The sequence below is a fragment of the Apteryx rowi genome, unplaced genomic scaffold (assembly GCF_003343035.1).
Source record: "Apteryx rowi isolate R43461 unplaced genomic scaffold, aptRow1 scaffold_383, whole genome shotgun sequence".
Lineage (NCBI taxonomy): Eukaryota > Metazoa > Chordata > Aves > Apterygiformes > Apterygidae > Apteryx > Apteryx rowi.
Window position 1 is genome coordinate 345,513 of NW_020450341.1, and position 17,593 is coordinate 363,105.

The 17,593-nt window shown below is 36.1% G+C and overlaps 1 protein-coding gene across 1 annotated transcript in view; it reads right to left on the reverse strand.

The window, feature by feature from the left end:
• Positions 1-4,761: 4,761 nt before the first annotated feature.
• The window catches only part of HCRTR2 (hypocretin receptor 2), a 29,940-nt gene continuing 17,108 nt past the window's right edge, over positions 4,762-17,593 (reverse strand). The window contains exons 4-8 of the mRNA XM_026074262.1: positions 11,437-11,552; positions 8,232-8,452; positions 6,688-6,809; positions 5,429-5,629; positions 4,762-4,955 (exon numbers count right to left, since the gene is read on the reverse strand). Of these exons, the coding sequence (XP_025930047.1) occupies positions 4,762-4,955; positions 5,429-5,629; positions 6,688-6,809; positions 8,232-8,452; positions 11,437-11,552 (854 nt within the window). The remainder of the gene's footprint in view (positions 4,956-5,428; positions 5,630-6,687; positions 6,810-8,231; positions 8,453-11,436; positions 11,553-17,593) is intronic.

The following is a 17,593-nucleotide window of genomic DNA, read 5'->3' on the forward strand; positions in this document are numbered from 1 at the left end:
AGGAAGCTCAGCTTGGTACAGTCTCATTTATACTGACTTTTGGAATCATTTATACTGTTTTTTGGGAATGTTCCCTTGAGTGAAATATCACCCAGATCATGTCCTGGCTTTATCTTGGAAAGAACTAATTGAAGAGATCCAAAACTCAGCCAACAAGAGAGAAAACTATCAAGAATTGTGGACAATCGGGTGTTCAGTAGTCAAACTCCATTCTTAACCCTCTTTTATGTTTCAGTGTAACATTTATCAAGAGTCTATATTTTTCAAAGGAAACAAGTTAGGCTGATAGGTCTATAATTTCAGAGTTCCTCTTTTTTCCATTTATTAAAGACAGATACTTCATGATTTTCCAGTTTTAGTCTTTTAGAGTCTCACTGATCCTCCGTGAGTTTTCAAAAATAATTGCTAATTGATTTGAAATTCCTTTAGCTTGTTCTTTAATTACCTCTGGGTCAATACCATTGGGCTAGCCTGACTGATAACATTTACTTTATCAAAGGACTCTCCAACCATTTATTTTCTTACTGAAGCTTGAGTTGTTACCCCTTTGTTATTAATGCCAATTGTATTAGTCATCTAACTGAAGTTGATTTTTTCAGCTAAGAGTGAAGCAAAAAAAGACATTTAACCCATCAACCTCCTCAGCCTCATCTGTTGCTAGTTTTCCTTCCACTTTGCGAAGCCTTTCCTTTCCTTGAATCTTGTTACATTTTCTAATCAAATACGCCTTTTAAATCTGCAGGCAACTCCCAGGCTGAGAAAAGCTGTAGCCACACTCATGGTTTGATTGAGAGTTTAGAAGGTGGAAACAAACTGAAGGAATGGGCTGAAAAGACCTGAGCTACCCACAGTGCTAGGCCAAGGGCCATCCAGAAGGCCAAGCCACAGACAGGGCTGGAGACAGGGACACCGACAGCATAACTCCAGCAGGGACTGGGTGCCCAGGGCTGAGCTAAATGGAGCCCTTGAGCTCATGGGCACAGCTGTGGGTGGTGGCCCCAGGTGAGGCTCATCAGGGCAAATTAAGGCCTATTGATGCTCTTAGGGCAACAATTTACTATTTCTTGTAAATTATTGTAAATTCTTCTGTTTCAGACTACAGGCTGAACAAAGCTTTCTTATAAGGAAACAGTAATATTCCCATTCATGGCCCAGAAAATGGTTTGTGTCGTTCCCAGGATTTTCCCTTTTTCTCTAGAATGCATTAACAGGCAATGGGATGGCTATAATAGATTGTACAGAGTTCTCTTCAAACCCCACCACTGCAAGTCTTGTATAATTGATTCTGCATTATCCTTCCTTACTTGTGTTTGTAGTTTCCAATTAATGAATCCTTAGTTTGCAAGTGACACTCTTAGTATTAGTTGATAGGTTCATGATCTTGGAATTTGAACTATGAAATTCATTTCATTCTCTAGGTCAGCTGGTGATTCCTGTGTGATATAGTGATCCTTGTCTGCACCTGTTATGACTCACAGTTTTATGTTATCATCGAATTTCATTGCCATACTCTTATTTTTTGTGCTGACCATTAATGAAAATATGAAATAAAACTGGTCCTTGAGGCACTTTCAATCAGTTTCTATTCAGCCTGATATCTCATCCCTACAAGCTGCATTGTTGTTAGATAGATTCCAATTTATCTTACAGTTCGCCTACTGTTCCCATTTTTAGTACTAGTTTATCATGTGGGACTATATTAGATGCTTTACTGATGGCTAAACAGATGAGATTCATCATATTTAATTAACCTAGAAACTGATTTAACATGTCAAAGAAAGAAATCAGATTTACTTGGGCATAGTTTACCTTTGAAAAACTAATGCTGTATTTTAAACCAGGTTTTATAATTATTATGTCTTTATGATGTTCTTTAAAAATACTACATTTGCTTTTTTCTAGTCAGGTGGGTAACCCTTACTTTGATAATATGTTTTTAATTGTCATATTGCATTCTCTTGTAAGGAAAAAAACTCAGAGTGTTTCCTTTTCATTTACACTTTTTACAAGTCCTTAGATTTTCAAACCTTCGAAAAACTTTGATTGTACTATTTGTGTCTGAAAGATATACTATTTAAGAAACAAAATTTTGGCTATAATAAAATCAAATTCATGTGTCAATGAAAAAATTTCATCTCTTATAGTCGCCACATAAAAAAGTATTATTAGGTTGAATTTATGACTAAAAGAAATTCCCAGTAATTTTGGAATATTTTCTTCTTGGGTATCTAAGTGAAAATAAGGAACCCCAAAAAGAGAAAATTAAGCCCAGAACTTCCTTTTCTACTCTGTCACAGAACATCTGCAGGAGTCAAAAGCTGCCAGTGACGTTTGGTTATCCTCTTACCTCATATTAACTAACACAATTTATCCCACTTGCATTAAGGGACCAGCAAAGAGAAGATAACTTGAACTGGTAGGTTGTATTCAGCCCTCCTCTAGAAAGATGATACTTAAAGTTTTGCCATGATCATTGCTATTTTGACTCTGTTAGCCACCCAAGTTAGAAGTACTTTACCCTTTCCCCTCCCCTTATATTCATCTCACAGGGATTGGGGCAACATGCCTCACAAGGCATCAGAATCTTTCTGGCTTCTCCAGAGTCACTGGTGAACCTTGTATGTTTGATAAATGTGCATACTCCCTTTTCATACTGACAAAGTTTTCTTACATAATCATTTATTTTTTACATTCTTGCTCTCTCTTCAAGCAAAAGATAGAAATACAGTTTTTGAAATGAAAGTATAGCTTTGAATCATTCCTTTGACATACCTTTCAACAGTGCTAGGGGGAGCATTTCATGCCATAATTAAAAGATCAGTGAATATTATTTTGCAGCTCTGTCACTATGCTAATCTTTAGCTTTTCAAATTTTTATTTGCTTATATCAAAACAGAAAAAAATTAGAAGACTTTCCAAATTCCAATCTCCTCTTTTTATTATGTTTTAATTCAGCAACTGCTTGTCTGATCATTTCAAATTATATAGAAAAATAATATCTTGTTCCACACAGTTTAAAACTATCATTCCCACAATTATTTGGATTTTCTTTTCTTAGAAGAGACAAAGTAAAATAATTTCCTCGAATAACAGTGATGTAATAGCTAAACTTGAAAATTAAGCTTACACATAGGAATATAGGAATAATTCCTATGATTTTATTTGATGTTTAAATATTATTTCCATTTAGGTATTTCTCCTTATTTATTTACTAGAAAAAGAAAACTTTAATATATAAACAATGTGAGAATTTTTATCTCATTTTACACCAGTGTAAATTATAACAATGTCTAGTAAAACAAGTATTGGAGAAGGCTAAAGCATAAAGTGATTAAGCAGTTTATAAAACTATAGCTCTCATAGTAGACAGAACATTGCATGACATGGCTTAGGTCAAAGTAAATCCTAGAAAAAATATTTACATAGGTTAGTCAATAACATCTTGTCTATGAAAAATTGTTTTTTCAACAAAACGTGATCATATGAAAAAGTCCTAGGTCAAGTGCTCAATTTTCTACTGAAAAACAAGTCCTCCCTCCCATTTTACCCTTTCCCTTGAAAAAAATTTCTTCTGAGAAGTGAAATCTTATCTGAAATGCAAGAATTAAGAATAGTGCCACATCAGGATTGTAGTTTAGGTCCTTTTAAATTAGCCTCTTTCTAACCAGCAGGCAATGTTCCCCTAGCATTTTAAGTCTCCAGTGAAGCACCGTCTTCTCTCATTAAGAAGGAAAATTACAATACATGGTAGGAAGCCCCAGGCCAGGGAGCTTATCCCATGAATGGAAAATGGATATGTGAATACTTGATCTAGCCGTCCAATGAGATATCTCCTTCACATTTCCAGAGAGAAATATTTTATTTTAATTTTTGTTGAAAATTCAACATTATCTTGGCAAACAAATCTGTTAATTTTTTGGATCACTAGTATTAAATGACAGTTGAGATAGAAAATGCAAGATAATCAATGTTTTCTATTTTAAAGGTCCTCAGAGATCTTCTAGAGCAACACTTGCAGACATTAGGGACTAAAATGAGCCACCAAAGTAAATGTCCTGTTTTTCAGGGGTGCTGACACTTGTTATTCCTATTGGCCTGAGTAGGAATTCTGAGCTTATAGCACCTTTGAGTATCACATAAGTTTTACTTAAGTAGTTAGTTTTTAGGCACTCAAGTCTGAAGGAAAAAAAAAAGGCAATTTAGTGTAATAGTATGAAAACGTGTGTGACTTGCAGCACTTTGGGTTCATGTCTAAGAGTTATGTCTGGGCTTAGTAAAGTAACCTGGAATATCACGAAATCAGTCTGAAGTGGAACTTCCATAACAAACACAGAATTTACTGCAAGTGAAGTAGCAGGAAAAGAAGTGCAAAATAATTCCAGAATATCACTAGTGCATAAGTAAGCATTCCTTGCAAATAAGTCACTCATTAATAGAAACAGGATATAAATAAATGATGTTTGAGACTGCTTTCAAATGCTTATAGTTCTTTATATGATACAATTTAGAATGTTTCACAGCATCTAAAATGTATAAAAATAAATATCTACAATATTTACAAAGTATGGTACAATCCAATCTTTAAAAAGACTTGTAAAGATGTGTTCTTTAGCTCATACTGAGGTAAGCATGTTTCCATAAGACTGAGAAGAAATAGAAGAGGCAGTCATTTTGAAGGAATCCCTTTGTCCTGTTGTTCTAGTCTGCAACACAGCTAAAAATGTGCCATTTTCAGGTGGTCTTAAGAGTATTGAGCCAAAGTCAGCCTTGCTGTGATTCCATTGAGGTAAGTTTAGTTATGCTAGGGAGGAATTTGTCCCGCTTTGCGTTCTCTGCTGCGCTGGTGTCTTCTGCGGAAACTCTCACTGCTTCGTCTAAATTTGAAGTCATACTCATTCCTGGTATGTGGAGATGCAGTTCCACTGATTTCAATGGGCTCAGTGTAGCTGTGATATCTGTAACATAAAATATAGATTTTAAGGTGATTTTACTGCTTGTAACAGGTAGCTGACCGGCTCACTCTGTGACTGGCACTGTCTCTTAACAATATAAAGATGATCTACTAAAAAAAAGATCTACCAGAAAATGATCTACATGAAAATGTTCCAAACTGCACTTGCAAATTTTAAGCAAAGACTCCCTGACTGAAGTCTAAGGGGATTTCTAATGGATAGATCTTAATTTTCTTACTGTCAAACATTTTAAGCATGTTCTATTACTTATTTAATTACCCTTTCTTAAATAGCTTATGGTTCCTGATCCAGGTGCTACTGTGAAATACAGATTTTTGTGTACAAGTCAATACAGGGCAGGCCCAAACAGGAGAATGATGACAGATAATGGATATAGAGCAAAACATCATCTACAGCCACACAGCATCAAAAGACATAGAGACAAATATACTACCAATGGGGAACAGGTGCAGTACCATTTGCTGGAAGTGTGTTTATGTTGGTCAATACAACATGTTCTGAAAGTTTTGAAAYGTTATCAAAATTGCTGATCTGGGTGGTCAAGGATTTTCGACTCTCTGTACTGGCACGACCTCTGGTAAGCCGCTCATCACGGTGATGGCGAATGCCAAAGAAGCAACAAGAAAATGCTGCTTTAAATTCTTCTCTAAATTTCCCTGTCAATCACAAAAAAGACTCATGGAAACATTATGTCATAAACTATGTTTCAACAAAGCTTGTAGATTAGAAAAAAGCAGTTATCTAATGCAAAATTAACCCAGAATATGCAAATGTCCTTCTAACACCACTGAAGTAGGAAGTCCCAATTTCAACAGCTTAGGGAAAGACAGGAAAGATACAACTTTCATAAGAATGTATGTAAGACATGGTATGAATCCCATACTATTCTTGGCTAGACAGAACAGACTAACTACAATGACTTCTGCAATTATGCTGTAGACAGTCTGTTGATTAATAACATATCTAATGAAAGCAAATGATTAAGCACTGGTAGGCTTAAATGACTGAATTGTTATTTGACATGTGAAATGAGAGGGCATGGCTAATTTGTTTTTCACCTTGAGTACATTTAAAAAGAAAATTCAAAGTGTATGATAGCCCATTAACCTGCTTTTAGAGCTCAGAGTAAATTGTTCAAGTCATCCTCACACTACGCACAATAAAAAACTGCGGTGGACCAGTTTAGGTCCTGATTCTGCTTTCCAAATAAAATCAAATAAGACAAACCCAAACTAAGACAAATCCATACTAGTAAACTAAATAGCATCCTGGTGCATTCTTTGGCCTGAAACCTAATTAGCACCGTCTGGCCATGCCCATACTATCAAACCCTCACAGCCTGCAAAATCTGATGGCTGTAAATAAAATGCCAACTGGTGACAGCCACTGGCCTGTGCTAACTCCCAGATTGTATCCAGGGAGTGTGTGGGGGAATAGCAAATGTTTCAGGCCAAAGTCATGCCAGGGACTTTTCTAACAAATTAGTGGTATGGACAGTCAGATTCAAGAACTTGGACCCATGCCCTGGCACTGTTTAATTTACTTATAGATACACTGCCTGCAAGTAACGGGATACATAAGCAACTTCTTCCAAAAAGAGGATCTAGCTCCCACTGGAGGAGCTATGCTGGTGTTACACAGCTATTAATCATTGCTGTGGCTCATTACATTTAAGCTAAACATTAAACCTGAATTTTAGGTAACTGCAACTTACCACTGAGGAAGTTATAAATAATAGGATTGGCTGCACTGTTTGCATATACAAGCCAGTGTGAGAATGTGAACCAGGCATATACAGTTTCTCTGTCATCAGCATGATTAAACATCCCAAAAACCCTAAGGGAAAAGAAAAGCAAACCTGAAAGATGGCAAAATTAGAAATCATATAAGAAGAAGTCACACACAACTTCTACTCTACATTTATCTCAGATGACTTATTTGCAATATCACAGAAAAGCTGATTCAACACTGCTAGCTTTCTTGAAAGAATAAAGACCTCTCCCCATCTATCAGCCTCTTTTCTTAATGGTTTTGTACAACGTAGAGTCCATAAGCAATTTGCTTTGTAGGGGTGCAGATGCATGATTTTTCTGCTAAATAGCTTAAGTAAATGATTGTTAGATTAGCCAAGTTGCTTTTGTCTTATTCATGTCATTGTGCTTTTCAGCTCTGGGCTGTCTCCTGTACACGGTCATTCTGTAGAATTAGAATGGCACTAAATTGGCTCCAAAATGAGCTATAGAGGCCATAGTAGCAGCTTCTGTCCTCCAGAGAAATCTGCTTTGCCCACATTCCTTACATCTGACTTTTGCTATTTAAATGAAAATTTAACTAGGGGCCTAGATGCCTGCTGTAGCCTATGCAGCCTTTGTAATTTCTCTGCAGAGTGTGGTTCTGCTCATAGGCGACCTGAATTGCCTTCTAGAAATACATGTCCCTCTCTGCTTCACCTACCAAGGGAACTGAAGATGAATAAGCACTTAAATTATGCCTCAGGAAAGTGTCAGAATTGAGCGGGATATATTTAAGCTTCCATGTCCAACTTGAAATTATTCCTTAAAAAATAAAATGTTCCTCAACCACAAGCCTCCAACAAAAGAGGGTTTCTACTTTAAGATTTTTTTTTTCCTGGAAATTAGCAAATGGCTTCAAGATAGAAACTTCTGCTATATGTCATTATTTATCAATATTCCAAAGGACTCTAAAGATATAACTATATCAAGGTCTCAGACTGCTAAGCACTGCACAAAAAACTGTGTAAACAATTTTCTGTCCCAAGTGAACAAGACAGAAAAAGGTGAAAATGTAAAAAACAGCTTCATATACATATTAAAGGATTAGCTTAAGGTCTCACTATTGCACATGATGGAGCTTAGGTTAGAAAGCAGTATTTCTCAGTCCTCGGGGCTGTATCAGAACACTGCAGTCTCCCACTAACCTTTAGGTGGTGCTGGTCTGTGCGTGCATTTACAGCAAACAAGCTGTAAACCCATGTAAATGACAAAGGAAACAATGTGGAGGTAGGTTACACCATTTTCATGAATCAGAGCTTGCTAATAGGAGTTCTGCAATCTGGCCTTCAATTTCTGTACTATAGATAGGTTAGCTATATATTTTTTGCAACCTTATGTGTATTTTCAGTTTCTTTATCATGAAATATATAGGCTTCTCTCTCAAAAGTACCTGTTGGAATAAAAGGTATCACACCACAGAGAATTGTTTTTAGCAGAAAGCTTATCAAGTGTTTACATTTTTTACCTTTTTAAGACATTGAGGATACTAATTGGTAAATAGCAAAGTGCAAAAACCAGGAGGACAACCATTAGCATACGTGCTGTTTTCCTTCTTGCACGAATCTGTTTTATTTCAGCCGCCACTGCACTAATCTTTGACTTTGCTGATTGTCCCATCCCTTGGGGCAGTGCTGAGGACTGCAGAGGTTTCCATTTTTTCTGAACAACAGAAGAAGTTCCTGGGATCTAAAAATGAACACAGTAAGTGGCATCCTCTTTATTGGCACTTTGAGAAACAAACACTGTGGGTAGCTATAACAAAAAAATAGACATGTTGACATATACAAGGTAAACTTACAGGGAGAAGTATGCTTTTTTATTAAATTAATTGATGCAGCTGAAAGAAACAAACCAGCTGTCAGACACACTTGAAACAGTGGACAAAAATTGGTGTTTTATACAAATATATCAACTGATGTAGTAAAAGATGTCTTCACTTCCCACACACCTTGCTTTGCTTGTATCCTCAGACTGTCACACTTACTAACCCTACTACTATAAATTTATACTGCTGTAAAGTTCTACATTAAATATTTACTTGTATAACAGAATAGTCTATCCTATTAATATGCTGCTATTTTAAGATGCTAAGTAGCTTTTCAGTCACGAGAAAACAAAGATTTAAAGCCTACATGGTTCTGAATATTGTAAAATTTTCAAGCATGCAACCTAAATGACAATGAAGCAGCTAAAGATGTCATAGCTAAAATATAGATATCCCTGTAAAGGTCTTCAAACTGAACGTATATGCAATGATGAAGAGAGTGGGAATCATGGAAGAGTGCCAAGGCATATGGAGAGTTAGGTTAGCCAAAGACACTTTGCTATGGGTAGATGCTGCACCAAGGCTATTAAAAAAACCTCAGTCTTTACTTTTTCTGCCCTCCTATAAGCCTATAAGAATTTTGCTTCAGTTCTTCAAAATTATTTCTTTTCTGAAGCCAGATGTGAAAGACTATAGATGGCAATAACTTTTTTAGAGATCCTATTACAATGATATTCATAATATGATTTCAATATTATACTTTCTGAAAACTTTTGGGCAGAAACATAGTCGTATTCATGAGCAGTGCAATTGTTTACAGTATAATTAGTCCCATGAGTATAAAATGATTCACATTTAAAAGTACCTGCAGAATGCAGATCTTCTGTTGTATCATTTAAAAAAAATTAGGGCTTATCCACACAAACTAACCAGAAGAAAATAAAATTTTGGATACTTATTTCTGAAACAAAGAGCGTTAAAAGGGAAAGACCTGTTCTAAAATAAAAGTAGTCACATGTAGAATTGTTCTAGAATTGCTATTATGTTTTAATTTGGACCCTGCATTTTTTCATGCATAGCTTCCTTGCACAGACAAGTTCTTAATTTAGTATTTATGAGCACCCTCAAACCTGATTTACAACTGTTGGAACCTTTTGTTGAAGTTCTATTAAAATTAGCAGGAAATCAATGAAATAGAACAGGGGGATACAAAATAAAACACACAGGTTAAGAATAATTGTTTTGCATTAACTTAATTAATGGTTAGTTTGAGATAATAGGTGGATGGCACAGAAGAGAAGGATAATAGTGATAAGGTCATTGGGATCTACAGGACAAAAAGAGAGACAGATAATTATGCAACATAAAGCATCTTAAATCTATGTTAGACTGAACTTAATTTCAAAACTAACATAACTAAGCCTTTGTTTTTGGTGAAGAGAGTCCCCTCAAATTGTAAAGGTTAAATTTTATGTTGATACTATTTTATTATATAATCTTATAAATGTAAGGAATTAAAAACAAAAATAATAAAGAAAAACAGCAAGATTTTTCTTCTGTTTTAACTTAATATGATTAGAAATGAGAATAATTGCTATTCTGATGAACAGATGATATCAAAATGCCTTAAAGCCAATTTTGCTTCTTCCCATATTTTCATTATTTGCATGAGATATGTGTTTTGTCAGTATGAGATTTGATTTTTATTTTTAACATACATATACTTGGAAATTTAAAGTATACTTTTGATTTCGCTAAAGGATTAAATTGAACTATACAGAACATGCTTCTGATGTGGTGCTTCTGTATTATGCCCAAGACAGGACAGCCTCAAATTCAGACAGTACTAAACATAATGGTGAGAGAGAAATAATCCACGCTCATATCTTGACGTAAATGACAGCCATTGTTAGAGCTCTTTGAGAGGACAGGACAGAGAATAGCTTGCATCATATCTTCAACAAGATGAGCTTATTGCCCTTTATAGAATGACAAATAGGGGGGCTATAGCTATTGATAAATCCTGGGCAAAGCAGTAGATAGCAAATGGAACCATGAACTGATGCATGATTGATTATAGCATTGCTTGCACCCAGAAAATGATTCTCAAGCAAGCTAACACCACTTGGAAATGCTGTTATTGGAAAAATGTTCCTGAAAACAATTCACATCATTTTGCCACTTCAATTCAAATGTTCTTTGTGAGCTTGTTTGTTTGTTTGTTGTTCAGATATTCTTATTGTTTTTTGACCTTTCTAATTTGAAGCTTGAGAAATTTTATGTTTATATTAGAAACTATTGCAATTATTTGTAATAATTGACATCAAACATGACTGATAATATCCAGGTTCACAGCAGACAATTCCAATTTCACAGCTCTGATAGTTGTACTTTCGAGTCCAACTTTTGTTCAGACTGGACTCGCTATGAAATTGATACTTTATAAAATGAAAAATAAAAAAAAACAACAGTTGAACAGACTACTAACAAAATGAGAAAGATAATCCTAACTTCTGACTGCTACAGGATATTTTAGCAGTATAAAATCACCATATAAGGTCACCTATGTCTATCTTTCAGTAAGTATTTCAAAAAGAATGGGAGAGATCTTTCTTCTCCCTAAAATTAATCTTTCTGTACTCTTTTCCTCTCCTTAGCTCCCTCTCAGAAGTCTCGCATAGACCTGAGCAAGGCAGTCCGAATGCCTTCATTTCTAAATGCATCTCAGTTCTTAACCTGGGGAGCTGTACCCAGCAGTGTAACTGAACTTGGTAATAATGCTGAGTGTAAAAATCTACACAAGTCAGATCCTAAGTGACAATATGGAACATATGGAGAAGGTTATACATGAGAATAGACACACTGTCACAACAGCAAGCAAACAGAGCTAGTTTTAGTGACTTACCTGGCGACACCAAAGCTTTCGAAATATTTGCAAATAGGCCAACACCATAAGACACAGTGGTGCCATGTATGTCACCAGAAAAAAACAAGTGTGATACATTTTGGGGTAAACCTCAGCTGGAAAGAAAATTCAAAAAGAAAGAGTATATTTAAATATACATACATTTTAAAAATATTTTGAGCCAAATTAAGAACATCTGAGCAAATTTAAGCCAAGTGCGAGAAGTTTATGTTCTATTAAATCAGTGAAAGATAGAACATGTCATTATCTATCAGTAGTTAACCAGTTATTTGAACTATCTCATCTTTTAATGTGTTTAAGAGGTTGTGTAACTATCTTTAGTTTTCCTTCTGTGAGGGCTACTATGTATCTGTATCTGTATGTATCTGTATGTGCTGTGTGAGTTGTACAGTCTCTCATAAGCCAAGAACACAGACTACAACACAGAAGTGCATACACTTTAGAATATCAATGAGAGGAAACACAGGCACTTCTTAAAACACTTTTCAGTGTTTTTTTTCAGTGGTGGAATAAATGTATCTTCAAGCTATACTTAGTAATATATTATTATAACTACATGGGAAAAATAAAAACTAGAATTATTTCAGTCAAGTGTTCTAAACTTAGGAAATTCCTGAGATTTTGACTCCACTTTAAGAACAGTGGTTTTGCTACCCTCATGTCCTAACATTGCGTGATCTCTTTTCAAAGGACAGCTTATGGATATTATTTGATTAGAGATGAATATCTTACAAGAGTTGTGAATATATTATGATTTTAAGAATGTTATATCAGAGTCCTCCTTTTTAGATTATAGCAGAATGTGCAGTGGGTACCTGGAAAACTTAGTTTCATTTTTGTACTACCAAATGTAATTTGGTATTACCAAATGTTGATATTAATAACAACTTAACATTTATGGACAGCCTCAGAAATGGAATGGACATTACACAAGCTACTATATGTAGTAGAAGAGAAACTGTTCACCAGTCAGAAAAACTTCGGTATCAGGGAAATAGAAATTTGGTATGGCAAAATCTAACACATGTTCATGGTTAGCAAAGGCAATAGAGACATAGTCATTGATAGCTGACAGCTTTGATGGATCGGGGTTGAAACAATTCAGATGAGCAGGATTTAGCTCCTTACTTGCTCTGAGATTCCTCAGCAAACCAACTTACCAGTTCTTAACTGAGCAGCTACAGCTGCTAGCTCTTGCAAATGTCCCTGGGGAAGGCAGACCATTCTGGGCAGTTGTTTTATAATTGGCAATAACTTGGGTTTGTATATTTACTGATGATCTCAAAATGATTTTGCACTTCAGGGAATGCAGCCTCACAACAATCCTGTCAGACAGGGAAATACTGCTGTTCATGCTTCACAGGTGGAGAGATTAAGGAGAAACTGGAATAACATGACTTACTGGGATCACGGAAGGTCAGTGAGGGAGCTGAGAGTACATTCTTTCTATTAAGAAGGAGGTGCCACCTGCCTCATCAATACTCTGCAGGCAGCCAGGCCCCTTGCAGGTAGAAGGACAGTACTTATTTAAAAGGCCATCTGGAGTTTATGGCTTCCAGTTTAGCATTCCAAATAAAGAGAAACATTAAATGAGCCTAGCTATCTACAAAGAACTGATGAGCCAGGTTGGAGGAAGATCCTAACATTTGCCTTTGAAGTTTAGCYACCTGGAAAGTGCCAGCTGCGAAACATCAAAGGAAACCTGTCCCTCCTCCACCCAGGGCAAAGCACTTTGTAGAACTTTTCCTTAAGAAGAGTGACTCTGTTTAGCTTCTCAAGCCAAAGAAAAGCTTTAAAGCTCTTTGATAATCACAGTGGCAAGAAGGAGGAAGGACTGGTTTGGGATAGCATTCATTTATCAGCTGGGTAAGTTCCCAGCTCCTTGAATGAGAACATCAATCAGCCTGTGGGCTTGGTGATATATCAGCTGCCTGACTGGAACCTCTGATCCTCTCACTCGCAAGCAGAAGAGGAGAAAAGCATCTTTGCCTTCCATGGGTCACTTAATAGGCTTTGGGACAGAGGCAGATCATTCTTAGTTGCAATAACCATCTCTTTAAGAAGAAATTAATGATTCTTGTGTTACTGGTCCCTGTTTCCCTGAAAAGAGGAAAGTAGAGAAAAAGAAAACAAGTGGTCACAGGGATTGGACTGGGGTCAGCATTCCTACTCAGTACCAGTCAGATAGTATGATTGCTCTGCCTGATAAATAATCAATATGCTGAAACAGGCCTTCTTCTGTCTGCTGCAGGGATTATTAAATTTAAAACTTTGTATTAAAGCTTCCTTCTCAGTACTGTGTTCCAGTCCCAGCCTGTTGTTCAATGGAGCAAGGAGGAAGAGGTGTGAAACTACGGCTTCTGGATTTTGCCAGAATTTTACTAAACACACATACACTCAGACACACCTGAACTCGAAAGGTTTTAATATGTCTAACAAATGAAAGATTCCTTTAAGCCACAGATGCATAATGAAATTCTTTGATTCTTGACAGCTTCCCTAAGAATACCAATAGAGAAAAATAACAAGACTACCAAGATTTTATGAGTGTCTGTGGAGAGATCCCAGGTTCCCTAGTCTCAGAAAAATCTCTGTTAGGTTTTGGAGTAACCAATAAGCAGGCACAAGACAGGTAAAAAAGTATATTTTTAGGATAAAGCCTAATGAATAGAGATATTGGGAAGTGGGTGCCCACAGTAGAGAAAATCAGATTACACAACACAGTGTCTTCTGATTTATGTTCCTACATTACCGTAGTTACAGCTTGCTAATATTAAAATCACATTTTAAAACCTGATATATTATGCTTGTATTATCAATTCATGATACCACAAAGAATAATTTAGTATTAACAATATTCTGTATAACTTCTGCATAAAAATGGCCCAGAAGTTTTGCCTTAAATTCTACATTTTCAAATCACTTGAAACTATGTAGTCTGAATGTTCTCATTCCTTGCATTTATTCTGGACATCAGAATTTTGTGAGCTCTTTAGTATCACTCAAATTAGCCTGTTTTAGGTCATATCTGAACTTCCAAAGCTTCTAACACTATGTAATATAATTATTGTGTATGTTTAATAGTTGAAAAGTACACTTAAGGAAGAGTCAGGGATCAATATTTAGAACTTTTTTTTTTTTTTCTGCACTGCAGGTAATAATTAGTATTATAGAATTAACTGCTGAATACTTAAATAAACAGGATATATAAACCTTCATATAATAATGTAATTTCCAGCTGTGTTACTTTCTCCAGAATTAAGAAAATATGTTTTTCTACTATTTTATGAGTAATCTAGGAGGAAATGGAATACAGAAAGTCTTCCCTTTGTTTCCATTCAACCACATAGTATTGGGAAAGAATTATCTCCATATTCTTTTTATCATATGCAAAAGGATTGGCTAATGCACTTTGGCTAGCACCCTTTTCATGAACAGCTCTAAGAGAATGTGGTTAGCTGTCTTGGACACATGATGAACTCATTTCAATATATGTTTCTTTTATTTTGGCACTTTATCATCAAATTCAGCACATAGCAATTACAGACTTCTATAGAACTATGGCCAACACTGGCTCCTTAAATAAGTCTGCCTAGGTCACATGTTGGATCCTTCTCCATTCCCAAATGAAATATTGTTATTAGGCAGTACTAGAAATGAAAAAACCCTCAGTCCAGAATTGGCAATGAATTTCATATTCAGGAATACCAGAAGCAATTAAAAAGAAATCGAGCCTTGTTTTAGGCTGAACTATTGCTCTATTTTCAGTCACTGGCAGCTCTCCAATAGCATACTTGAAATATTATTATTAGTCAGGGTCGCCACTATACAATCACTGTTAAGGCAATCCAAGCGTCACAGTGTTGAACAGACTGTCCTTCCAGCCACTCACCAGACTTATGTGGATTTCAGCAACTGGACCTAAGTCTGGGTAGGGTGCAGTGCTGCCACTTGCTTTGGTGTCTCTGACATTTTCCTGGACACAGCTTCCTGTCTGTTACTCCTCCATAGTACCTCATGTTTCAACAACCTTACCTTCCCCAAATTAGTATAGGCTTCCAAAACACTTTGGGAAATGTCATTAAGCACCCCCTTTTAGAGTTTCAACCTTGGCAATTTACAGTTTAACACCCTTGGGACATATGATAGTTGAAGCACATGCAATACTCTACAAAGGTTTCATCAGAAGTACCCTAATTTTAGACAGCTCAAGTGATATGCAGTTGTAAACAAAGCAATAAACAACCAAATGTAATCCCTTTCCTCATCACACAAATTGACTCTCCTATAGAATTTTCTTAGAGTCCCTTGAGCAAGTGCAGTTTCTACATCTCCACTTTCTCTTTTCAAATACGACTTATTCTTAGGAACACAAATTTCATCTTCCTTCAACCTCCTGCTAGTTAGCTTGCTTTGACCCTATATTTTCCCACAGTCAAAAAGCACAAAAAAAAGAAGCAACCTTATTCTTTGCAAACRTTAGCTCTTTATTCCTTCCTCTGACATCGAACCTCACCAGGCTTTTCAAACTGCTGCCCTGTTATCCATGTTCTTTTGTTATTCTGTTTGGCAGTCTGTCTGATTTCAAATCCAAGTCCTTAGTTGAAAAACTGGATCTTCTATGCTTTGGTCCAACTGATTGTCTTAAGACATTTTCATTTGAATGGAAATTACTTATGCTAATGACACTTTATTCTCCATAGTCTGAAAGGAATGTTAATATATTATATTATCCTCACTGGTAATACATGGCAAACACTACAGTTACTAAGTTCTTCTACGACATGAGCAACATACTTACACATAGAAAGGTTTTTCTCTCAAGTCAGTGATAAGCTATTATTAGAAAGAGTGAAGAGAGGATTATTATTTTACAGATAGTTAAAATGCACCAGCAGAATAATTAGAAATGGCACTGCATTATCATTAGAAGAAAAATTCCATAAAAAGGCAGCAGTATAAAAGTAGGATAGTTATTTTTAAGTGGAATAAAGATCTTCTTACTTCAGAAAACTTCCATGTATTTTTAATGTAAAATTATTTTCATTTTATACTCAATAAAAAAACAAAAAAACCAAAATGTCATTCTGGAGTGTTGGCACTTCATTTCTGAAGCCAAACACAGAAAGAACATTATTCTATGCATAAGTACTTGCCTTTGTCATACCCTTTTCTACCTCTCCAAAAGTCTGAGTTGAGACTCATAACATAATCAGAAGATTGTCAGATTTCATTTTGGACAAATACACTCCAGAAGGGTAGGGTCTTGCAAATGCATGTGGGAGCTTTGTGCTTTTATATAATGGGTGCTTTAGCTCAAGCATATCTGTGGGCTGCAACTATTCTAGTCAAGTAAGGAACAAGAGGCACTCTTTAAAATAGTTCCAGAGCTACTACAGACTGCAGTTTGAAAGTAACACTTCTCTGTTGGAAATCAAAAAGTGGCCAATATAGATCTTGAAATTTTGGGATTGTGTTCTCCTGATAAAATGCTCTTCTGACTCCCTAATTAATTAACTGCAGAGCTTTCCATCATTTTCATTTCCTAGGCTGATTAAAAGAATCTTTGCTGCAGATCTAACCTTGAAGTGATGAACGCATGGATAATTAGCTTTCAAACAAAATGGATGAACACAAATTGTACCCTGAGTGAATGCTATGAAGGAAAACAGTCACATAAATACTGCAGCATCCAGCAGCAGACTGGGATACAAAATTGTTCACAGATGAAAAAAGAACATTAGAAGTAAAGAGCAGACATCCTCTTCAGTGAAACAGTGGGTACAATACTCATAGATTAACAGAGGTTTCCATTAACCTACAAACTTTCAGCACATCTTTGCCTGGAATGGCTGCCAGCTAGCTAACGGCCATGTACACCAGCCAATGCAGTGTTCCAGGGGACCAGGAGGGATGAAGGAGATAAAGAACAGGGAATGTGATGGCCGGCATCTCCTCATTCATCCCCTCCCCCGGCCCTGCAGAGGCAGTTAGCAGAGGAGGAACTTTCAGAAAGAGCCCTCATCAGTTCAAACAGCTTAAACTAATTTATCTTAATTGTTCACAGGACTAGAGTCTTTCTGTACAGAGACAGCTCTGAAAGAGAATCTGATTGTATTTTAGTCTGCCTTGAGGC